This window comes from Notamacropus eugenii, chromosome 7, assembly GCF_028372415.1.
Source record: "Notamacropus eugenii isolate mMacEug1 chromosome 7, mMacEug1.pri_v2, whole genome shotgun sequence".
Taxonomy (NCBI): domain Eukaryota; kingdom Metazoa; phylum Chordata; class Mammalia; order Diprotodontia; family Macropodidae; genus Notamacropus; species Notamacropus eugenii.
In genome coordinates this window covers 124468756-124494170 of record NC_092878.1, presented here as the reverse complement: position 1 = coordinate 124494170, position 25415 = coordinate 124468756, and the positions used below count along the sequence as shown (strand labels likewise).

Genomic DNA, 25415 nt, shown 5'->3' with positions numbered 1-25415 from the left:
TTTTTTTAAAGCAATGTTAACAGAAAGGAACGGGTCAGTCAATTTAATCAGTAGGTTTTATTCTACTTCCTGGAATTACATTATTTCTTAAATTGTTTAACAAAATGGAATCTTAAAGAATTCTAGTGTGTCTAACAGTTGATCAATTTTAGTTTTACAGGCAACTCTCAGAGAAGAGAAGAAACTTCGTGTTGAAAATGCTAAACTGAAGAAGGAAATTGAAGGACTTAAACAGGAACTCATCCAGGCAGAAATTCGCAACGGAGGTGATTAAAATAGAAACGTGAAAATTTGTGTCCGTCTTCCTTCTGCTCACGTTTCATGTTTACCATGTTGTTTAGTACTTTGAATTTCATTTTTATTGTTTCAGATAAAGTTGCAGTTTTACTGAAATTATAATAGAAGGTTCAAGGTGAAATTATCATTACCAAATAAACTGAAAATGTTTCTGATATGAATAGAATAATGTTGGGCATTTCCTTAGGACAAATAAAAACAAGTGCAAAGGAATCGTTTATATTTTCAGTGTCTAATAAATACTTCCTGATAATTTTTGAATCCAGACATAAAATTTCTTAATTTTAAATATTGCTTATTTTAATTTTTTCCCCCTTTGCCATAGATAAGTACTCAAAAAAACATTTTTCAGGCTTCCTTTTTGTGTAAATAGTATAAAAAGAGCCAGTCCTTTGATTTAAATTGGCCAGTAGTAGATACAATCTTAATATTGAGAGAAACATTTCTTCAGGAGTACCCTGTCTCAAGAACATTTTAGGAAAAGTGCCTTAGACTGAATAGTAGCCAGCAGTTTTGACCCCTAGCTATTCCCTTAGGGCATTAAGTACTTTTCCATGTTTGTTAGAGTTATAAGAATGTTATATTAAGTTGCAGTTAAAAACACATTAAGAGCCTCGATGCTATTTTAAATGACAGAGTTTATGTTTTATAGGTTTGTATTGTAAAAAGAACTTGACGCATGTGGATTTCTACTCTTTGCTTCTTGTTAGATACTCTTGTGTAGCATGTGAGGTATTTCAGTTTAGTCATGGAATTTGAGATTGGGAACAAGACCTGACCATTTAATCAGCCTATTTTTTACTGATGAGAGTGTCTTGTCCTCTGGGTCACGTAGGCTATTAATTCTAGGGCCAGAACTAAACTCCTGACCTCCAAAGTAACATTTATCTTTCAAGTTTAATATCTTTAAGGAATTTAAAATAACTGAAATAAAAGACATGGAAAGGATATGCTTTAAAAAACTTTTTTAAAATTATGAATTCCCATATTGTAAGCAAACCTGGTGAATTTGGAAGCCTTTTACTATACAGTACAAAATGAGTACACTGTATTGTGATTTGTAAAATTACATTTATGTATACAGTAAATGTACACTTTATTTGGAAATATTAACTGGGGAAAAAAGGGAACTGTTTGACCAATTCCAAAGAATTGTATATACCTTTTTATTTCTTTTTTTAAATTGGATACAAAAAAATTTTGAATAATATTTGACATTTTCTACACCTTTTATTTCTGATTTTGATTTCTTTTTGTTTTTATACAGATACTATACAGATATTACTCTGTTGCTGGAAGAGCTGTTAGGGATGTGAAACTCTAGAATATTGATTAACTTGAGGGAAAAATCTCTGACCTTTCAAGGTAGTCAGCTTCAGCAACAGCAGCTACTTAAAAACTGTGGTCAGCTTTGTTTAAAAATAGTCATTTAAAAGTATTAATAACAAGCATTTCATGATTTTTCTCTGCCATTAACTGATAACCTCGGATCCTCTTATACTCAATTAACAGCTAGGAGTTATAAAATAAACTTTTTATGATTGTCAGTGGTTACCAACACAGCAAAACATTGCAAATTTTATTTAAATATGTAGTATTATCTATTTGACTGTATTTACTGCATAGAAATATCTTGATCACTTATCTTAATAAGTTGAATGGCTAATATGTATTATCACTCCTGTGACACCACCTTACTTATCCATTCCTTCATTTCCCATGCTGGGAAGTTAAATGGTACAAGAGATAAGAGCATTGAACCTTAGAACTGGTAAACCTGAGTTTGTGTCCTACATCAGATTTACTAGTTATATGGTCACTTCAGAATTACTTAACCCCTCCAAGTTTGAGATTCCATGTCTTTTAAAGTTAGAATAATAATTCTTCCACTTCCTACCTCGGAAGGCTCTTGCACTTTAGAAACCTTTAAGTACAGTGTAGTTGTGGGAGTTGTTATAATTTCTTCTTGCTTAGTATACTTGGAGGTGCTGTGAACTCTAAAGCAACTTCCTGGGAATATTTTGGAGTTTGTATATGATTATTTTAAAAGTGCTTAGGCCTGCTTTTAGAGAAGAAAATATCAAAATCAAGGAAATTGATTGTTTAACAGCATTTTAAGGCCTTAATATGTGGACGCTATGGATGTAAAAAGGAAAAAAATTCAAAAGGGAGGTTTCATTCCTTCAAGCAATAGGAAATATCAATGTAAAGGAACTTTTGGCTTTACATATTTCCCATGAATCTAGAAAGTTTGACCAGCTCCCTATATCCTAGAAGGGGTAAACTCCAATAAATAGTCAGTCTCCATCTGAATCAGTAGTCTTTTCAGCACTTGACAACTTTGGTGTTTGTAACATAAAATTATAGTCACCGAACAAGCCACCGAACTTGACTGGGTAGAGCTACATTAAAGCATTTTTCCTTTGCTTAGTCCTTCCAAATCGCAAGGGCATTTGTCACCTGAATTACATGAAGTCCTTGACTGTATATTGATATAAACAGACCTGTCTGTGAGAATTTGGTTAATGTGGCCTGCATCTCATAAAGGAAGTTTCTTTTACCAGAAAATATTTATTTATTTATGGTGCTCTTACCTCTAAATGACTAGAACAACATTTAGGAGTGGGAAATTATTTTATTTAACTTTCCCTATATATCCAGATTTGACCTTCATACAGCCACATAAAATTACACAGAAATGATAAAGAAAAGAAACTCATAGGACTATTAGGTATTTTTTCTTGGAACAAAATTTTGTTGTATCAGCATGTCTATAGAATTTAGAATAGAATGGCCTTATTAGAATTGTATGATTTAATACTATTTGTTAAAATAGAAACATTTAGAATCCTATTTCCTTCTCTAGTTGATGCTTGTGAAATAGCACACCTAGACTTTTAATCTGCCACCTAGTGGCTACTTAAAATATATTTTAAAGTTCATAGTTTCAACTTCAAAGTCAAAATTATTGAGTAATCGATGTAACATAAAATATAGTAGATTTCAGGCATTTTTCTTTTCAGTTACTATCTCTCATTTCTGCCCAGGTTAAGATTGTCTTTTCATTTCTTGTCTCTGATACTCTTTTTCTTTTCCTTTGAAGTCATAGCTAATATAGTAAATGTAATGCTTTCTCTTTTCCTGTCTCTGTCAGAAAAGGCAAGCTTTGCTATTGTCCTTTGACATAGCCCAGAGTTGACCTTTGTGCTGTTTACCTTCTCGCATGATTGTCTGTCCAGTGCTTTTGTGCTGCTCGTTATTGCGAAACAGTGCTGGTCAGAAAACCCTTACGCTGGCTTTGCATTTTAGTGATTCTGAGCAGTCTTTCGTTTGAGATAGATGATGATTTCTGTTTTCCAGGAGAAATAAAAAGAAGTCCCAAAATGTTGGTGCCACATGTATTAAAGAGCGTTTCTGAGGGAGGGAAAAATGTCTCCACTATTATACTTAAAGTCTCCAAACTGTGCATACTTTTCCTGCTTCAAATAATAATAGTTTATATCTATATATGAATTTAAGGTCTATTCAGCTGTTTCAAAACAAGAGAAGCAAACTAAAACTTGAAAAAGTCAGGTGACTTTTCAAGGACACATCTACTAAATGTAGGACCTATTAAATAATAGGTTCAAAAACCTATGTCTGCTGACCCAAATACAGCATTGTTTTTACTCTACTATGCTACCTTTCAAAATAATCCATAATTTTACATAGATAATAACCCTTTATGTTGAATATTTTTTACTATAAAATACATTGAGGGTTTTGTCGTTGTTGAGTGTTACGGTGCAGGACAGCATACAAAAATAAATTGAAATTCTACACAGTATGATTATCTTTCGTCTTTTTTACTTTTAGAAACATTTTGCTGAGTAAATAGCCACAGACCCCAGATTTTATGGTACAATCTTGATGTCTGGGAAGGGGAGGGAGGATGGTGTGTGGGGGACACACTACATGTTCAATTAGTGCATGGCTTCTGCTATTTGGCTTTCATTGATGTTTTATTTTTAAATGAGTCTAATTTTCTTTAAATATTTTTTTAACCTACTTAAAAATTCTGTGAAATTCTATAAAGTATCATTTTTCACTCACCATTCCTCATGCAGCAATAGCTACAAGTTATAGTGCAGTTATAGACCATGATAACATAATCCTGTCTGGAATAATTGTTCAGACATTACCCTAAAAATTGTAACTTTCGAGCAGTGAACAGTTAATTAATTTTAGTCTAGGTAAGGTCCAGTCTATTAGTTTTAGGGTTGTTTTGGTATTTTTTCTGAGCAGCAATTGGACAAATGAGTCATATTTTAAAATCTTCATTAGTGTGGAGTCTTATCCACACATAATATTGATGTGCCCAGAAGTAGCATACTTGTTTTAGAAGCGTAAGTGTAGATGAAACCTTTCCATTTATTTCTTCCATTTTTAGAAAATAATGATTAGGTGGTTATGAGTAAATAACTTCTTTCCATGAATAATTAATATAACTTAAATGTACATTATTTTTCTATATTATGTGTTAGGCAGCTAAATGGTACAGTGGATAGAGTTCTGGGAATAGTCAGGAAGACCCAAGTTTAAATGTGGCCTCAAACCCCTACTTGCTGTGTGACCTTGGACAAGTCACTTAATCTCTACTTTTTCTGCAGCTGGATACTGAGAGTGATAATCATATCACCTACCTCCCAGGGTTATGTGGGGCAAATGAAATAATGTAAAGTGCTTAGCCCAGGACTTTGCACATAATAGGTGCTATATACATGCTAGATGCCATTACTACTAATTCTGACTTATATTTTATATTTTAATATTCTCTTTTAGTGAAACAAATACCAATTCCATCTGGTCCATCAGTTCAAGCTAATTCTCCATCCTTACCTTCTGAAAATTTAATACAGTCAGTATCTGCTCCAGTCTTGCCTTCTGGTACCGAAGGAGAAGAAGAAAAGAAAAAGAAAGAAAATATGGAAAAAAAAGGTATTTTCACATTTGAAACTTGTTAGCTTCTCAGTTGTCACATACAATCAAGCATAGTTTAATTTTAAAAATAAAATAAATAACATTTTTTTAGAGACAGAAAAATATAGATACGTTATACTTGGTACCATGACCTTTTTTTTTTTTTTTTTTTTACTTTAAACAGTTTTATTACGTGGAGGTTATCACATGATTGGATATATCTCTACTTTGTATACAAATTCAGTTAGTCTTCATCTGCATAAAAAGGCTATTTTTTTTATTAAAAATCCTTCTGTATCCTTTAAGTAGGAAGTGGAGCATTGATACATGGATCTTGTGCCAGTATCTGAAATGTACAAATAATATATATATTTTTTTAAATACAAAATAAATTATCTGTAGGCTCAGATAATGACAGCAATACACCATTACTTATTTTGCCAATTGAAACCCGTTACTGATGCTTAATGGTGATTTCTTAAAGTCTTTACTTCAGTCACTCTCTTCAACTGACTTCTCTGAATTTCTTCAGTGACAGTGCTGCCTTAAGTCTTAAATGCATCCTAGTGCCTAGTGATAGAACAGTATTCTAGGAAAGTAGAATATGCAAAGTAGAACATTCCTTCTCTTCTGTCCTGACCCAAAACCTTAGAATGGTCACATCCAACAAAGCATTTCTAACATCCTTAGGTGAATTCTTAGCATCAGTTTCCAGGTAGAATTTGCTGATTGGGTTTTAGTATCATTTTGAAAAAGGAAGTTTTTTCTGATTTGTGCCAACACAGCCAGGGTTTATGTCATTTTGTTTTACTTTTAAAGTATGGAGTACAAGGTTCCAGAAATTCAAAGATGAAACTGTAATATGATGCCTTTAAGGAGCTCATATCTTAATGAGGAGAAACAGTATGAACACAGATACACCAATACAGAATATATTGAAAGCAACTTGAAGGTTTGGGGTGGATAAGGAGAGGACTCAGTAAGGAGGTGATACTTGAACTGAGCCTTTATTTCTATATCCTCTTTAACAACACTGGTCATAATAAAAAAAATAATAATAAATTTTTAATTTAAAAAAATAACCTAAATTTGTGATGACGCTAGTCAGTATTATTATATGGCTTCTCCAGGGGTAGTCATGCAGATTAACCTGGGTTGAAATTTTTAAAGGAATAAGAGGTGATAAGACAAGGGAGCAAGGGACTCAAGTGTAGAACAACAGACGAGTAAGGATTTTGGACCTGTGGTTTCATTAATTTATGCAACCTTTGTTTGAACTTGCATGAAATTTAATAGATAAAAGTAATAAATTTTATACTTGGGTTTTAAAAATAACTTCATATATGAATATAATGGAATACTGTTGTGCTATAAGAAAAGATGAACAGGAAGACTTCAGAGAGTCCTGAAAAGACTTGTATGAGCTGATGCTGAGTGAAAGGAGCAGAACCAGGAGAACTTTGTACACAGCAACAACTACAGTGTGTGAGGAATTTTTCTGGTAGACTCAGTCCTTCACAGCAATGCAAGGACCTAAAAAATTCCCAATGGACTCTTGAGGCAAAATGCCTTCCACATCCAGAGAAAGAACTATGAGGTCGCATAATGAAGTAGCATTTTCTCTTGTGTCATTTCTTTTTTATGGCTTCTCCCATTCATTTTAATTCTTCTATGCAACATGACTAAGGTGAAAATGTATTTAATAAGAAACTTTGTGTAGAACCTATATAAGATTGCATTCTGTCTCATGGAGGGAGAGGGGAAAGAGAGTGAAGGAGGGGGGAAAAGTGCCAGCTGTGCTATAACTTTGTTGAATGCTGGAAATGCAAGGGTTTTAGTAGGCTACAGTTTCAGTATGAATTAAATGTGACACAGTATCCAAAAAAATTCTTATATTTACAGTTTTAGGAGGAATCTGATGTTGAAACAAGGAAAATTACAGACCCCTCTGTTCTGTTCTGCCCCCCCCTGATTTTAAGTATTTTGTTCATTTCTGGGTGCCACATTTTACAACATTGAACTGATAGACGACCATGGTGAATGAGGGACCATAGATGGGACCCTTTGGGGATCAGTTGATGGAACTGAGGACATTTCGCCCAAAGGACCAGCCTGCGTGACAGGATTATTCATGTATTTGAAAGGCTGTCATTTAGAAGAGAGAGTAGAACTCATATTCTTGAACTCAGATAGTAAAGCTAGGAGGAACAGTGAAAAGCTATAGAGAAACATTTCAGCGCAATATAAGGAAAACTTCTTAACACCCGCTGTTTTGAAAGTTAATCTGTTCCTCCTTTCCAGAGAATTTACTAGTTGGAGTGTATGCCCTCTGAGGTCTTTTTCAAGTTTGGGATACCATAATTTTGTGCTATTTATGTTCTTTGAGATGTGCTTGTTGCTATTTTTTGTTTATTGGTCCAAATGTGTATCCTTAGCTGTTTTGGATACCATTTTTATAGACTTATTACAATATGCTTTTCATAAATGTGTACACATCATGTATTGCATTTTGGTCTTCAGCATGTGTTGAGTATCTAATATATAATAGCATTTTAAAGTGGAATTTTTAAAAAATTGTTTATAAATTCTCTTTTAATGGTTTCTTTAATACTGTGGATAACTTGACTTCATGTGAGTAGTTTTTGTTATTTTATTATTTGTTTCTAGAATCTTATAACTGTGACTTAAAAATGAGTTTAACACGTGTAGTGTTAATTTAATTTTAGGTATCCCATTTTTTATTAATTAGTATCTTCAAATATATGTACTTTTTTCACCTTACGTACCAGGTATTGTAATAAGCAACTGCCTAAAAAGGCATATTTTGAAATTTAAAAGATAATTTTGGGATACTTTGAAATATTGTCTTTCAGCACCAAAAAAAAACTTTCCATATTTAAACTAGGTTAATGCCAGCCAAAAATATTTTATAATGTTATGCTTTCTAAATAGGAAAAGGATTTTTTAGTCTAAAAAAATTCATATTTATATTATTTTTTTTTTTACAAATATATACATACATTTTATATGTCTATCCATCTAATTATTATTGTGAGATCCACATTGTTGAGATAGAAAAAAACAAACATCTGGAATACATATATGTTATTTAAGATGTTACTGAATTTTATTCCAGTAAATCAGTTATGAACTTTTCGTTTTCAAATCAAAGGATACATTTTTAAGTATCAAATTATTTATAACTCCAAAAAGAAAGTTTACAGAAAATGAAAAGAAAGAATCTGTACTATGCCACTTACACCACAACATTATATTCATCTTTTGATGTGCTTATTTTGAAGCTGACTTCAAAAAGTAATGAGCTAAATATTTTTCAAACCATGAAATTGATATATACAAGTTCAATAGAGGAATAGTCTTCCTTTGTGTTCTCCAGATCACTAAGAAGAAAAAGAAGCTAAAATTGAGGGTGCACTTCAGGCAGCACATAAGTATATTTCTTTTTTTGTGAAATAATTTGGATATACACAAGAAGTATGCTTGCAATAGTTCCTTGTCAACCAGAAACTTGCTTTCTAGTTGAAGAAAAGATATACATACTTAATTCCATATAGCTACATTGTGTACTGATATGATAAAGTGCTGCATTCTGCATTACAATTACAAAATTGAAAAGTGTATGAAAATTATTTTAAGTTTGTAGTAGTTTAAAAGAATATAGGGATGAGATATAAGTGGTTATAAGGAGAAATTTTCACAAGGTAGAAACGTGACCTGATCTGGGCCTTAAGAACTGGCTTGAAAGAAAGGTCCCAGGCATAGACCCATACCTGACACCGTACACAAGAATAAAGTCCAAATGGGTACATGATTTAGGTATAAAGATTGATACCATGAATAAACTGGAGAAGCAAGGAATAGTGTATTTATCAGATCTATGGAGAAGGGAAGAATTCTTTACTAAAGGAGAGATAGAAAGCATTATGAAATGCAAAATGGATAACTTTGATTACATTAAACTGAGAAGTTTTTGCACAACCAAACCCAATGCAACCAAAATCCGGAGGGATGTAGTAAATTGGGAAAGAATTTTTACAGCTAAGCTCAGGGATAAAGGCCTCATTTCTAGAACATATAGAGAACTGACTCATATGTATAATCATACAAGTCATTCCCCAATTGATAAATGGTCAAAGGATATGAACAGGCAATTTTCAGAGGAAGAAATTAAAGATATCTATAATCATATGAAAAAATGCTCTAAATCACTATTGATTAGAGAGATGCAAATCAAAACAACTCTGAGGTACCACATCACACCTATAAGATTGGCAAACATGACAGAACAAGAAAATGATAAATGCTGGAGAGGATGTGGGAGAGTTGGAACACTAATTCATTGTTGGTGGAGCTGCGAGCACATCCAACCATTCTGGAGAGCAATTTGGAACTATGCCCAAAGGGCTACAAAAATGTGCATACCCTTTGACCCAGCAATATCGCTACTAGTACTATATCCCCAAGAGATCATAAAAATGGGAAAGGGTCCCACATGTACAAAAATATTTATAGCAGCACTCTATGTAGTTGCCAAAACCTGGAAGTCAAGGGGATGTCCATCAATTGAGGAATGGCTGAATAAATTATGGTATATGAATGTAATGGAGTACTATTGTGCCATAAGAAATGATGAACAAGAAGACTTCAGAGAGGCCTGGAAGGATTTATATGACTTGATGCTGAGTGAAAGGAGCAGAACCAGGAGAACTTTGTGCACAGCAACGACCACAGTGTGCGAGAGTTTTTTCTGGTAGATTTGGAATTTTGTAATAACACAAAAACTTCTTATAAAGAAAGAAAAAATCCCAAAGGTGGTTCTCAAGGCAAAATGCCTTCCACACTCAGAGAAAGAAATATGGAAGTCATTCGCAGAATGTAGCAGATCATGTTTGTGTATGTGTATGTGTTTTTGTATCATGTTTTGATTTGTTATATGATTTCTTTCATTTATTTTAGTCTGACTACATAGCATGACTATAGTGAAAATATACTCAATAGGAAAGTAAAAAAAAAAAAAAAGAAAGAAAGGTCCCTATCACTCGGGTAATAAGGAGGTGCATTCCAGGATAGGAAGCATCCCAGCAATCCAGCAGCAAGCTCCACCTCAGCAAACCAGCTCTAAATCCTGAGCCTCAGTGTGGTAGGGCAGGCAAATACCAGCATCAAACCCACCACTTGCCTTAGCATGTAACCAGGAGAACTGACAGACTCCAGCTACAAGAACCATCATGTGCTTCAGTACAGCTCCAGACAGACAACATCCACTGGCCATATCTCAGCAAGCTTCAGTATTATCCCAGGCAGGTGGGCATCCTCCGGTGGCTGGGTCTCCACATGCTTCAGCAGCAGGAATCCTCCAGAGGCCAGAACCCCACGTGCTTCAGTGTAGCCCCAGGGAAACACAGAAAAACCCCACCTGGCCTCGGCACACAGCAGATACCACCACTGAGACTTCAGTTTAGCACCAGGTAAGCACCCTCACAACCTCCAACAGTGCCAGCCAGCACCCCCCACGTCAGCCCCTCAACATAGCAACAGATACAAGGGTTCACCATGGGCCTCAGGGTGACATCAGCATAAGCACCAGGGCAATAGCCAGGGCCTGCAGCCAGTGGCATAAGAAGCCTGAGACAGAGCCCCTTCAACTCAGAGAGCAGAAATCAAATTTAAAAGGAAGGGAAAGGGCCAAAAAAAGAATGGAAGACCAGAACACAAACTAAAAGAGGACAGTAGTGTCAAAGCCCCAAAGGAAAATGGGAAGTGGTCTCAAGCCCAAAAAGAAGTCAGGGAAGAGTCGAAAAAAGGAGCTTAAAAATCATATAAGAGAGGTAGAAGAAAAATTTGGAAAGAAAAGAGTGATGCAAGAGAATTATGAAAAAAAGACTTAATAACTTGAAAAACTCCCTTAAAAGTAAAATTAACCAAGTGGAAAAAAAAGTACAAAAGGTAATTGAAAACAACACCTTGAAAGCTAGAATTGGGCAAGTGGAAGCTTAATGACTGTGAGACACCATGAATCATTCAGACATATTCAAAAGAATGGAAACAATGAAAGAAAATGTAAAATGCCTCCTGGGGAAAAATGACTGACCTGGAAAATAGACCCAGGAGAGACAATATCAGAATTATTGGATTACCTAAAGCCAAAATCAAAAGGACCTGGACATCATCTTTCAAAAAATTATCAAGGAAAACTGCCCTAATATCTTGGAACCAGAGTGCAGAATAGTTTATGAAAGATCCACTGATCATCTCAGAAAAAGAGAGCCCAAAATAAAAACCCCAAGGAATATTATAACCAAATTTCAGAGCTCTTACATCAGGGAAAAAATACTACAAGTGGCCAGGAGGAAATAATTCAAAAATTCAAACGTCAGGGAGTCACAGTCAGGATCACACAGGATTTGGCAGCTGCAGTATTCAAGTATCAGAGGTCATGAAACGTGATGTTTTGGAGGCAAAAGGCTAGCACTACAACCAAGAATCACTTACCTGGCAAAACTCAGCATAATATGTCAAGGGGGAATAGGAAGCATTTCACACGTTCATAAGAAGAAGAACTAAACCAAAAATTTGACCTCCAGTATCAAGACCCAAGAGAAGCATAAACCAGTAAAAAGAGGAAAGAAAGCATAAGGAAAGGAATTCAGTAGAGCTAAACTGTTTCCATCCCTACACAGAAAGATGATACTTGTAACACTTAAATTGTATCACTAAAAATACAAAAAAGGGAATGTATATAGAGGATATAGGTATAACGTAAATTTGAAGGAATGAGATAAAATAATTAAGACATGAGAAAGAGGAGTATGATGAGTGCAAAAGGAAGGGAGAAATAGAATTGGGTAAATTATCTCCCATGAAGAGGCAAGAAAGACCTATTACAGTGTTGGGGAAGATGGGTGAAGAGAGGTGATGGGCATTGCTTGAACCTTACTCTCATCAGTATTGGCTCAAAGAAAGAATAATATACACAATCAAATGAATATAGAAATCCATCTTACCTGAAAGGAAAGTAGGAGGGAAGGAGATTAAGTAAAGGAGGTTAGGGCTGACTGGAGAGAACAGACTGGGAGAGGTGGTAGACAGGAGCAAACACTGGTGAGGAGGGAAAGGGTGAAAGGAGAGAGAACACACAGGAGGAAGAATAGGATAGAGGGAAATACACAGGTTGTAATCTTAAAGGTGAATGGAATTGGATGAACTCTTCCATAAAACAGGAGCAGATAGTAGAGTGGATCAAAAACCAGAATCCTACAACATTTTGGTTACAGTAAACACACTTGAAGCAGAGACACACATATAGTAAAGGTAAGAGACTGGAACAGAATCTATTATGCTTCAGTTGAAGTTAAAAAAAAAAAAAGGACTAGCAATCCTTATCTTAGACAAAGTAAAAGAAAAACATAATTAGAAGATTAAGGAAGGAAACTACCTCTTGCTAAAAGGTATCAGGTAATGAAGCGGTCAGATTAGAGGATTAAGAAATAGTCTACCCAGCAGAGCTATGGGGAGGGGAAGAATTCATGACCAAAAGAGATGGTGAGCATTAAGAAATGCAGAATAGATAATTTTGCTCATATTAAATTGAATAGCTTTTGTACAAACAAAACCAATACAACCAAGATTAGAAGGAAAGCAGAAAGCTGAGAAACAATCATACAGCACGTGTCTCTGATAAGGACTTCATTTCTCAAATATATAGAGAACTGAGTCAAAGTTATGAGAATAGAAGCCATTCAAAGGATATGTAAAGGCAGTTTTCCAATGAAACAGTCAAAGATTATCCATAGACATATGAAGTACTCTAAATGACTTTTGATTAGAGAACTGCAAATTAAAACAACTTTAAAATACCATGTCACACCAATTAGATTGGCTAATATGACAAAAACGGAAAATGATAATTGTTGGACAGGATGTGGGAAAATTGGGATATAATACCTTGTTGGTGGAGTTGAGAACCATTCTGGAGAGCAATTTGGAACTGTGCACCTAGGGTCAACCACATTGATACCTTTTGATCCAGCAATACCAGTACTAGATCTGTATCCCAAAGAGATCATAAAAAAAGGAAAAGGACGTACATGTGCAAAAATATTTATAGCAGCCCTATTCATGGTGGCAAAATATTGGATATTGGAGAATGACTGGAGGAGCTGTGGTATTTGAGTGTAATGGAACACTATTGTGGAGTAAGAAATGATGAACAGGCAGATTTCAGAAAAACCTGGAAAGTCTTGTACAAAGTGATGTAAAGTGAAATGAGCAGAACCAGGAAAACACTGTATACAATGTCAGTGACATTGTGGGATGATCAACTATGAATGACTCAGCTTTTCTCAGCAACGCAGTGATTCAAGACAAGTACGAAGAACTCATGAAGGAAAATGCTATCCATATCTAGTTAAAGAATGATGAACTCTGGAAACAAAGCATATATTTTTCCACCTTATTCTTTCTCACATTTTTTTCTTTTGATCTGTTTCTTCTACAACTGTGATGAATATGGAGATATGTTTTACATAATAGCATATGTATAAACTGTATCAAACTGCCTACCATTTTCAGAAAGGGGGGAGGGTACAGGAGAAAAAATTGGAACTCTTGTAAAAATGAATGCTAAAAATTTTATTAATATATAATTGTGGGGGGAAATAAAATACTATTCAAAGCAAAAAAAAAAAAAGAGCTAGGTTGAGTATGCATAAATGGAAAAGAGTTATTCAGTTCTCTTCTTCTCTTCCTACCCATAAACTTAGATAATATGAACACCCAAACAAACCTCCCTACAGTGTATTTTTCCATTTAAGTAGAACTACCTAACATCAGGATTGTGATATGTAAGCAGGACGTCACTTTCTACATCAGTAGTTTATTCTGCCACCCTTTTCCATTTTATGGGTGAATGCATCCTATTAGCATTTGGTGTTGAAATTTTTGTTGTTTTTTTCCTCTACTTTTTTTCCCTCTATTCCTTCTATTCTCGTAATTCAGTTTTTTTACATTGAGTGTGAGTGTTTGTCTAGCACTGTTGCTCTAAAAAAATCAGCTGGCATCTGTTTATCTTCCTTGGAAGAATAAGAGTCTAGTTATGCATCCTCCTATCCCTTTTTAATGAAGGATCTGACTTGTTTTGCTTGAAGCAATCTCCTGTACACATACACCTTTTGATTCGCCTTTCCTAAAATAAAATGGCCCAATTGATTATGTTTTTTACTGCTGTAATCTGAAAAAATGTTGTTTGGGCTGGTGTTTTGTTTTGTTTTGTTTTTTCTTTTAATGGTGGCTGGCTGTAGGGCACAAATTAAGTATAGGGAGGATTGAGCTTGGAGAAAAAAAAAAGATCTAGCCTTCAGTTCTTTCTCTCATATACTAGCTATGTAGTCGTGAATTAGTGAATCACTTAATCCCCTGGTGCCCCAAACACTAAGGCCCTACATTAATATACATCTTCATCTCTGCAGAATTTTGAATATAGATTAAATAACATTTCTGAACCAAGAATACATATGTACGTGTTTGTATATACACACACAACACTTCTGTTTTTTACTCTTCAAGTCAAGGTGAACAATATGTTAATTAAAGAGAATCAGTAAAGATCAGTTAAATATATATATTATTTAAAATAGAGATTGGAAGTATGATCAGAGTGAAAATCTTCACTTACATTGCCCCTACCTTAGTTTGGGTCCTCATCACCTCTTCTTTGGACTCTTGGAATAGCCTGCTAATTGTTTTTTTTTTCCATTCTCAAATCCATTTCCCTACTGATGCCAAAATAACTTTCTTAAGCTACACAAATGTGATCATATTATTCACTCTTTAAGGAAACTGGCAGAGTTTCTTTATTGTCTTGCCTGTAAAATACAAACTAGTATTTAAAATCCTCTACTATTTAAATTCAACCCACTGTACTAAATATGTTCTGCTTTAATCTATTAAATGCACTGTGTCCCAACCAAACTATTTTGTTAGCTCTTGCTATTACATCTTCTGCATTCACAGTCTCCCTTTCCTAGAATGCACCGTCTCATCATCTGCCTCTCAGAATCCTTATCTTCCTTGAGATAGCTTATTTGCTCTTGCAAAGTCTTCTCAAAGCCCTTGGTTTTTGTATTCGTTCCCTCTTTATCTTCTATTTTCCTGACTTTGTTGAACATGCATAGTAGAATTAAATTTCCTTGAAAACAAGAAATATTTCATTTTTATCTTTGTATCTCTAACATCTGGCATGATATCTGTGATAGGCAGTGATTGTTAATTGATAAACAGGTGAATGAAAACAGCATTTATAAACTGCTTACTTGGTGTTAAGCACTGTGTTAAGCTCTGGGGGTACAAATGAAAAAGGGAGATATAGTTCCTGCTCTCAAGGTGTTCATATTCTAATATAGACCACAAATTCCACATGTTCATTTTCCCCTCAGTTTCTCTGCTTTTTTTCAATTCCATGAACGTCCTGCCTCCCCCAGGATAAGCTTATCACCTGAAATTTCATCATCTTGCTGATTCACTCCACTTTAATGCTTAGCAGTTTTCCTTCTGACTAGATTGCAAAATGATAAGCTCACCCCAGAGCCTTCTTTTATAGAGAGCTCAGAACTTTCTAGGTAATGGTTCATTTTCCATCAACTGCCTTGCTTTGTTTCAACTTCAGGTACATCAGTCCCTCTTGCCACTCTGACTGCCTTTCCCCCTTTTCAGCTTCCTTTTTTATGTTGTCTTTCTCTGTTAGAGTACAAGATCCTTGGGAGGCAGCTAGGTGGTGCAGTGGATAAAACACAAGTGCAGGAGTCAGGAGGACCTGAGTTCAAATGTCACCTCAGACATTTGACACTAGCTGCGTGACCTTGGGCAACTCACTTAACCCCAATTGCCTCATCCTGGGTCATCTCCAGTCATCCTGTTGAATATCTGGTCACTGGATTCAGACAGCTCTGGAGGAGAAGTGAGGCTGGTGACCTGCACAGCCTTCCCTCACTCAGAACAAAGTCAAGTGCAAGTCATGTCATTATTTCTCTGATGACGTAGTCTTCTTTGGCAACGAAGGACAAACACACACACAAGATCCTTGAGGGCAGGGATTTTTTGGGTTTTTTTCTTATTTCTATACCCACCACTTAGCGTAATTCCTGGCATATATTAAGCTCTTAATAAATGCTTATTGACTATTAATAGGAGGGTTCAGCTGGATGGCAGATAGTAAGGCCTTAGTAGGCATGGCGCAATGAATGATAAGACCTTGAGGCTCGATTTTCCAAATATTGTAGTTGTGACTGCCCTGCACATCCACATCAAAGTAGTGTGTGTCCATATTTCCTCACCTATCTTTGGGTCTGTAGGGGCCATAGTCACTGCCATTGAGAATGTACCAGTGAGCCTCAAGTCTGAGCAGAGGAAAGACTGTTTCCTCATGAAGGTATGGGAGTAGAGTGAGTCAGCCTTCAGCCAGGAGAGGGAAAGGGACAATGGCAAGGTTTGTAGAGACTGACATCCTTTGGCACTTGTTCTCCCTGGGCCCAAGGACAAAGGGCTGCCCTGTTGGCAGGTGGGATACATTTTGTTAGATGTCTTCTCTAACATGGCAGAAGCTGACTGGCATAGTTTTTGAACTCTCAGTTTCTTTTGATTAGGACTTTGCTAGAGATTGTTGAAAACTCAAAAGAGAAAGATGTTAAGCTGGTACAATTACATTTAAATTATAGTCAGCTCGAGTGTTTTTACAGTATTATTTGCAGCTCTGTCATTATGTTTACTAAGGAAAATATTTTCTCCTACAAAAAGGCATATTATCAGTGACTTTTTTTTCAAATTTTGATACATCTACCATTTCTGTCTCGGTAGGTATTATCTCATGCTAAAATATTGTTTTGGTGGGTTTTTTTTTTTAACCTAACACAGTTGCTAAAGGTTAAATAAACAGCATAAAAGAATGGTGAGACCCATTGGAAATATAAGAATTTTCTTAAAATACACTGAGATGCAACAGCAGCAACCTAGTTCTGGGACTCAGAATCGTGAGACATGGAAATAAGGGACAGCATGGTACAGTACAAAGAACACTGGCTCTGTAGTCAAAAGATCTGAGTTCAAGTCCTGTGTCTGAAAGTATTACCTGTATGACTTTGGCAAGTCACTTCGCCTCAGTAGGCATTAGTTTCCTCATCTGTGAAATGAGTAGGTTGGATTAGATGGCCTCTGGTGTCACTTTAAGACCTGTGATCCTATAATGTGTGATATTAAAATCTCCTTAATGTACCATACCAAACACACTAAAAGATCCTATTATGCAGGCACAGAGTGTTTGTGGCACATCTGATATTCTCACAGTGTCCTTAGGTTAGGGTGAGCTTGGGGACGGCAGGTCTGGAGGGAGCATCTGCATTGAGTATGTAAGTGAATTATATTGTGGTTTTGCTACCTGACTGAATAGCATTCACTTAACAGGAGAGAAGAAGGAAAAGAAGCAGAAGCAGCCAGCTGCTGCAGCCCCTGACTCCAAACCAATAGACGTCTCTCTCCTGGATCTTCGTGTTGGTTGTATCATTGCTGCCAAAAAACATCCTGATGCAGATTCTTTGTATGTTGAAGAGGTGGATGTTGGAGAAAAAGTACCCAGAACAGTTGTCAGTGGCTTGGTGAAATATGTCCCCCTTGACCAGGTATGTTGCTTTTGAGCTGTTTCTTTTCATTCAATCCCAGATGGTGCTAATCCATGATGTGTTCAACAAAAAGGCATTTCCTTATCAGATAACTCATGTCCGCAGAACGTTTTTCAGTTTTGAGTAGTGGTTGTTTTGTGGAATATAGCCAGTTTCACATTTACCTGGAAGAAAAGGGGAAAAACAGAAAAAACCCTAAACAGATTCCCACAGAAAGGTAGAAAAGCCATGAGAATAAAAGGAAGAATGAATCCATTGTTTGTTTTGAACCTTGGACCACCTTCTCTTACTCTCCTCGCAGGGAAAAAAAAAAACTGTTTTATTACTTAGAATGTGTTGCTCATTGCTGCCAGACCTCTTGTGCTCAGCTCTGTCATTACAGAAATAAAAATGACCAGTTCTCTAGCAAGCTAAAGGTGAGCTTCTAAAACCTTGAAGGAGATATTTATCCTACAAAAACTCTTGCATAGTATTTGTATTTCAAGTTCATATTTCAGATGACTTTAAAAAACTTGAATTGTTCAGGCTTTCTGTTTTCACTCGAGCAGTTTGAATGCAGGTTTATAAATACCATAAGTGCAGGTACTAATGTTTTGAAATTTTCCAGGACCAAAAAAAAAAAAATCACCAAAATACCAGATTTTAAAAGAAACCTGATTTCTTTTTTAAATTTCATCATACATTATGCTCATTTCTTTGTATGGCTGTAGAGCTCCACCCTACTGAGTTACTTTTGAGTAAATGCTCTGTAACTATATCTAGCAATACTTCCCCTGTTTGCATGTTGATTGGGGAAAGCAAATGTTTTTTAAAATGCGATTATGAATTGAGGCTCTAATGAGGAACTTATTACTGAATATTTGCTTGCATTGAGTTTTGATCAAAATAATTGTGTTGTTTTCTTCTATGAGTCATTGCTGAAGGTAATCTGGCAACTGTTTTTAATATATTAGAAATCCATAATATTCACATTTAGGTGTTGGTACAGTATTGACTTAGTATTGTTCAGTATTGACAGTGTTAACAACAAAAGGCCAAGTCTCTCCGCCTAATTAATCTGCCTAGGGAGGCGTCCTAGTACAGTGTCCTGTACCTGGAATGATGGAATGAACAAATGAAGCATTTATTAAACTTTAATCTGTTTAAACCACTGTGCTAAGAATAAGAATTGCTAAGAATACAAATCAAAGTCAAGATGCTCCTAACCTCAAAGAGCTTACATTTTAATTGGGTGAGATAGTGCCTGTAAGGGGAATTGTGGCCCAGACTTTGATCTGAGGAGTCATAGGGATCAGTCTGTTTCGATGAACATGGCGATGGTGATGGTTCTCGGAGCAAGACATGGAAAGGAGAGGGGCTGGATGGAAAAGGGAGGGGGAAGTACCAGAATGAGCTGCCTGGGAGTTTAGAGTCAAGTGCAGTGAAGCAAACGTATTGCCATTGATTGCTGTGGGGGGAGGAAGGTAGATGAGAACACATACACACCCATACCCCCCTTCCTTTGGGGGGAAATTTTGCAATCTGTAACCATTGATCATTCTTCTCATTGACATTTTGGCTTCTCCTGTAGTACTGTTAAAAACTCCTGACATCTTCTGTTGATATTTAAGTTGACCATCTACTGATTTTGCAGAAAAGATTAATGTATTATTGCAAATTAATGCAGGAGTTTTTTTTAAGTTTTTATTCTGAATTAAGTAGCGATACAAAGAGCATTTCCGTACATGAAGCAGAACACAAAAAAGGATTATATATGACGTTCAAATATCAATTTAATACTACTTGCTTTTTAAGAAAAAAAGCATATAATAAATACCTTTTGCAAAGGTTTTTTTTTGGCATCACTATTGGTAACTTCTCTCACCCTTCTCCTTTCCTCCCCCCCCCCCGCCCCAATTAAGAACTAAGAAGGAAAAACAAAAGAACTTGTGATAATTCAGCACAGTTAAACAAAACAAATGCACACAGCAGCCATTCTTTGCACACCTTGCCTCCAGATCATCTCTTGGTAGGTGGGTAATACGTTTCGTTTTAGGTCCTATGGACACGTGGTTGGACATGCATTGATCCTAGTTCTTTCAGAATTGTTTTTCTTTACAGTGTTGATGTCCTTGTAGAAACTGTTTTCTTGCTTCTCGCTTCACTCTGCGTATTCTCTGAAGTTGTTTTTCATCGTCTTACTAATATTCTGTTATGTTTCATATGTGACAGTTTGTTCAGCCATTCGAGAGGTGGTGTTCCAGGAGCACCACATCTGGAAGTGTAGCTGTCACCTCTTCCTTTTGGAATCTGTACTGAATATTCTCCCTTATCATGGAAAATCCCATGGTGGTCATATCTCTGTGCTGTACCTCACTTGATATTAACCATCAAAGAGGAGTTAATTAAGCCTATCTTTTGTTCCATCTTTCAAAGCATCATATGTAATTTTGACACATGCATGAAAGGTACCTTGTTGGAAAAGCACCTTTAATTAATTCTTTTATTACATCAAATCAAAAACTTTCTTATAAGTCAGTTTTGTCATTGTAAAGATGGGGTGTATTGTCGAATGTAATTTATGAAAACCTTTTGTTACCTTCTTAAACCTTCATTAGGGATGGCCTTGGTGCTTAAGAAGATTATTCTCATAGGGCTTGGGGAAGGGGAAGAATTTGTAGAGATGGGAAAGTAGAGGTCTCTAGTTGTTGATATTTGTAGAGCCTCCTGAGGAAGATTTTTGAAGTTTGGTCTAACTATCCGAATAAGTAAAGAATTCCTCTTGTCCAGACAGTGACACTTATTTAACTATACAACCCATAGAATTGCTTTATCAGTTCCTAGATCTTGAACAAACAGTGCAAATAGTTATCTGATAGGAGCTCATTTATTTGGCTGAATTGCCTTTGAGAAATTATGCAGTGTTTTTAATGACCCCAAGCTTCTCCCGGAAATAAAGGCCTATCTTTTCAGCAGTAATATTCTTGCTGTGTACACAATATGGCGTATCATAGTCTCCATCTGATTAAAAGTTTAGGTCACACAAAGAGCACCGTGACAGATGTGAGCAGACTGCAACACATTGCCAATGAAGCGTGCAGGAGAAATAGCATGGCATTAAAGAAAGATGTATGATAGGAGGAACAAGGATACTCAGTAAGCACCAAGGTAAAAACTCCCAGCTGAAGTGAAGTGATACAGACTGAGCTGGCTGGAGAGGGCTGTGATCTGTCACTGGTGGAGAACATGAGATTGGAGATCTACAGAAGCAAGAAGTTTGTTTTGACACAACAGCAAAGCATTTATAAAATGTGTTCATGGAAACAGCAGTTGGATTATTGATTATTAATAAGGAGGGATATTTGACCAGAGTTCCATCTTCCTGGATGGACTTCATATTTTTTTCAATCATTGTGTATGCTATTCCATCTCCTTGTTCTTTACTTTGCATCTCATCATATGTGTCCCCCCATTTCTCCCAATTTTTTTCATATAGTCTTCCTAATATTGTACTCAGTTACCATATTCTTTGAATATTAATTATTTTGAACATTTTTTTCAGTAAATAATTTGTATTTCTTTTTTGAAAATTATTCATATCCTTTGACCACTTGTCTTTGTGGGTTGTGCCTAAATTTTTTTTAAATGCGAGGCTGGGCTGCATGACCTTCCTAAGGTCTTCACTGGTCAAAATGATAATTTTCCCATCCCCTAGCTCTAAGTACCTCTAACTTTCCCACTTTCATGGAGTTTGGGGCCATGAAACTGTAACTCCCTTTTTTTTTCTTTCATTTTGTTCACTTTTTATAATTATCTTTTTTTTAAGCTTGACTAATTACACTAGAATGTGAGGCATCATCACAACCATCACCTTGTATATTAACCAGAAAAATATTTTAGGTTGTGTTAAATCGTTTTAAGTTTCTCAAAATCTTATTCACATCTGCTTTACAGCAAAAGCTATAAAAATGATGATAATATAATGAAAAACAATTGGGAAAATTTATTCTTAGTTATGAAGAAATACTTGTCTCTTTTTTTCTCATTCAAGTCATTAACATAGCAGACCATTAGAGTAATATAAATTTAACCAATTCTTTTTTAATTTAGGACTTTATTAATGAGCTTTAGATAACAATCTTAAAACACTTTTGAAAGAATCTGCAGTCCTAATCCAGCACTTCTTTGAACGTAGCCTCTCCTGTACTGTACTGCTGACACTAATCCATCTGTGCTGGTAGACCTCTATTGAGAGCCACCTCTATAGACGGTCCATTGAACTTAAGGATAGCTGGAATGTTTAGGAAGCTTTTCTTTTTTTCCCAATAACATGTAAAAATAGTTTTCAACATTTACTTTTGTAAGATTTTGAGTTGCAAATTTTTCTCCCTCCCCAAGATAACAAGCAGTCTGATATAGGTTATACATATAGTCATATCAATATGAAACTTTTCTTAAACAGATCTAAGACCTGTCTCTTGTGCCTGCTTTCTGAGGCCAGCCAGAACAAGTCTAATCCTCTTATGCATGGCACCCCTTTGAAATATTTGAATTCTACTCTTATTGTCTGTAAAGTCAGTATTTGGAAACTGTGAGCATGTAGAATGAGAGAGTAAAGAGTCAAAGATAAAGGCAGAGTGGTGGACCTGGGACTTAAAGGGTGTGGATGCCATGGAAAAAATAGGAAACTTTGGAAGAGGGGTGGATTTGGGAAGCACAGATAATGAGCTCTGTCTCAGACAGAGTGCAGAAAAAGAAGAGAAGTCAGCCCAAAGCAGAGCCTTAGGGAGCATCCAGAGACAGAGGTGGTGATAAGGATGATGAGTGAGCAAAGGAAATTGAGAGGGAACTGTCAGAAAGGTAAGAGGTGAACCAGAAGGGAGTGGTGTCATGAAATCCCAAAGAGATACGGTAGGACTAAGAAAAGACCGTCAATTGTCAGGTAGGAGATCTTTGTTAACTGTGGAAAGAATGGCTGTAGTTGAGTGTTGAGGCTGGAAGCCAGATTGCGAAGGACAGAAGCATGAGTAGAGGAGAGGAAGATGATGTAAAATAGAAGCAGTGAGCAGGGCCTACTTGGGTACAGCCTTTTGATGGAGTCCAAATTTTACAGAACAAATGCTTTTATTAAGGGGATTCATTTTATGAAGTTTGAATTCTTTCAAAGGGCTGCACTTGAGGACCTGGAGGGCCACATGTGACCTTGAGGAAGCAGGTTCCCCACCCCTGCAGTAGACTTTGCTGTGATGATTGGTTGCTGTAGATTTGAGATAAGGCTAGGGAATGGACAAATCTCACCACTTTTTACTTGGCTTTCTATGTTCTATTGTGGGGATCAGGGAAGAGACTCAGGAATTTCATTTTTCCATGTCCCATCTTTTTTTTCCTTTTTTTTTTTTAAGCCCAAGGTTTTAATCTCACTAAGCACAGAAGCTGACCCCAGATTATTTGACTCTTCCTTGCTAGAAATCTCTGTTCTGGTTACTTGCCTCTTTACCTCCCCCCTCTCCCATCTGTTCTAGGTAGCATGCCATGTTCATTCTAACTGAGAGCTTCTACCTGATATCCACATCCTAGTTAGTCATCTTCTTTCCAAGGCAGATGGCTCCTCTCCTAAGAAGAGGGGAAACCTCACCCCCTCCTCTTTTTTGTTTCTAAAAAGTGCTTGCAGCGAGAAAACTCATATCCCTAGAAATAATCCCCAGGATACACTATAGAAGTGTCCCTATGGACAAGACAGTTTAAAAAATAAATAATAGTTTTAGCTTATTCTCTTATATACTTTTGACTCCTTATTTCTTTAATTCCATAGTAGATAGAAATTTACGTAGTTGAGTTATGTGGGAAATAAAGAATATGTGTTCATTATTCATCTCTTAAGTGAAAAGAGCATACAAATTGGTACATATTTGCATAATTTAGGATATTTAAAGACTTTAAAAATTCAATTATTTAACTTTTTGAGTTGGTTGAATTATGAAAATGCCACAAACTTCTACGTTTTGTTTTTGTAAATGTAATACCAGTAGTTATTCTTTGTTACTGTTTCCTGGTTCTGTGAAGCATTTTACAGGCCCCATAAAAGTTAATAGTTGAGGGAGATCTAAAGGTGGTGATTAAAAGCTCCAGAATGTTAGGCAAGGAAATAAGCTCTCAACAAAGAAAGTGCCGTAGAAAATTAACATTGTTTTTGAATGCATGATTACTTTATCATGCATTTATGCATGTAATTCTTTACAATCCTTTTCCTTTACCAAATTGTCATATTTGAAAAGAAAAGTTCCTGTAATTCACACAAACAACAGTTTGATTGAGGGCTGAATTGAACACATCTTCTCTTTTGATGCTGTATAGTTTTCTCATTTCTGTCTTATTATTTGTTCAGATCCTTTTTGTGACCTAATCTTAGATACCAAGATGTTACAATCCTTAGAAATAACTAGATTCTTTTAAACTGGGCTTAACAACAGTGATAGCTTTCCTTGTGAACCAGCCTTTGTATTTATTAATTCTTTTTATCGCTCCTTATTCTTAAAATTTCTCATTTGGATTTTAGGTCACTACAAATGGGTCTAACTGTAGTTAGACATTAAGCAACTCAAGTTGCTTTTCACATATTGCTTCACATCTTTTAAGATCAAAACTTTTAAACTCTAAAAATATTTTTTAAAATGACAAAAAGAAATGTAGATTTGTTTTGAAAAACAGTTACAGAGTTCTGTCAAGGTGAACCACCTTCCTTTGATGTACAGTGTATATTATACATATTATACATTTAATATTTAAGTATATTAAGTGAACATTTTAGACATGACTGTTCTTCTGGATGTTTAAGAAGGTCTGTGGTTTCATTGCTGTGGCTCATCTCCCACTAGTGCAGATTTCATTCCCATAGATGCTTCATGAGTTTCTGTGGCCAAAAAGTTCATCATTTGTTAACTCTCTTGATGAGCCCCTAAATTTAGGCTAGACGTTAGGCAACTCGCACAGTTCATTACAGCACCCTTATAGCAGGTTTGATAGGACCTGCCAGATCTTCTACTTTATAGTCAGAGCCTTTAATAAGCCAGAATCATTTCCAAGCTACATTGGAATATCAGAGTTGGACTTCTGTGGTGGTAGGTATTTCCATATTAAAGGTATTTTCATTTCTTATTTCAGAGGTTTAAGATAAAAACAAAAGGGAATATTGCTTTCTTTAGACTTGGAATTTTATGTAGTTTTTTAGAAAAAATTATTTCCGTAGTTTTTTTGTGTAGAACATGGGCAAAACATTGAAGAAATAAGCTTCATTAATGAGAAAGTATCAAAGAAAGAAAGTAGTTAATGCTTAATGACGCACCATATTATGTGAATGGGGCATTTGGAAATTGCCTCTTACGACATTCAGATTTAGAAAAACTGGAATGTAAATCTGGAATTGCACTATGTCATGTAGCCCAAGGGAGCCCAGGCCAGGCAGAAGTGATGGGATAAGAGGCAGATAGACAG

At 35.8% G+C, this 25415-nt stretch overlaps 1 protein-coding gene across 1 annotated transcript in view; it reads left to right on the top strand.

The window, feature by feature from the left end:
* The window catches only part of AIMP1 (aminoacyl tRNA synthetase complex interacting multifunctional protein 1), a 61264-nt gene that overhangs the window by 18333 nt on the left and 17516 nt on the right, over positions 1-25415 (top strand). The window contains exons 3-5 of the mRNA XM_072625042.1: positions 153-266; positions 5119-5274; positions 17731-17945. Of these exons, the coding sequence (XP_072481143.1) occupies positions 153-266; positions 5119-5274; positions 17731-17945 (485 nt within the window). The remainder of the gene's footprint in view (positions 1-152; positions 267-5118; positions 5275-17730; positions 17946-25415) is intronic.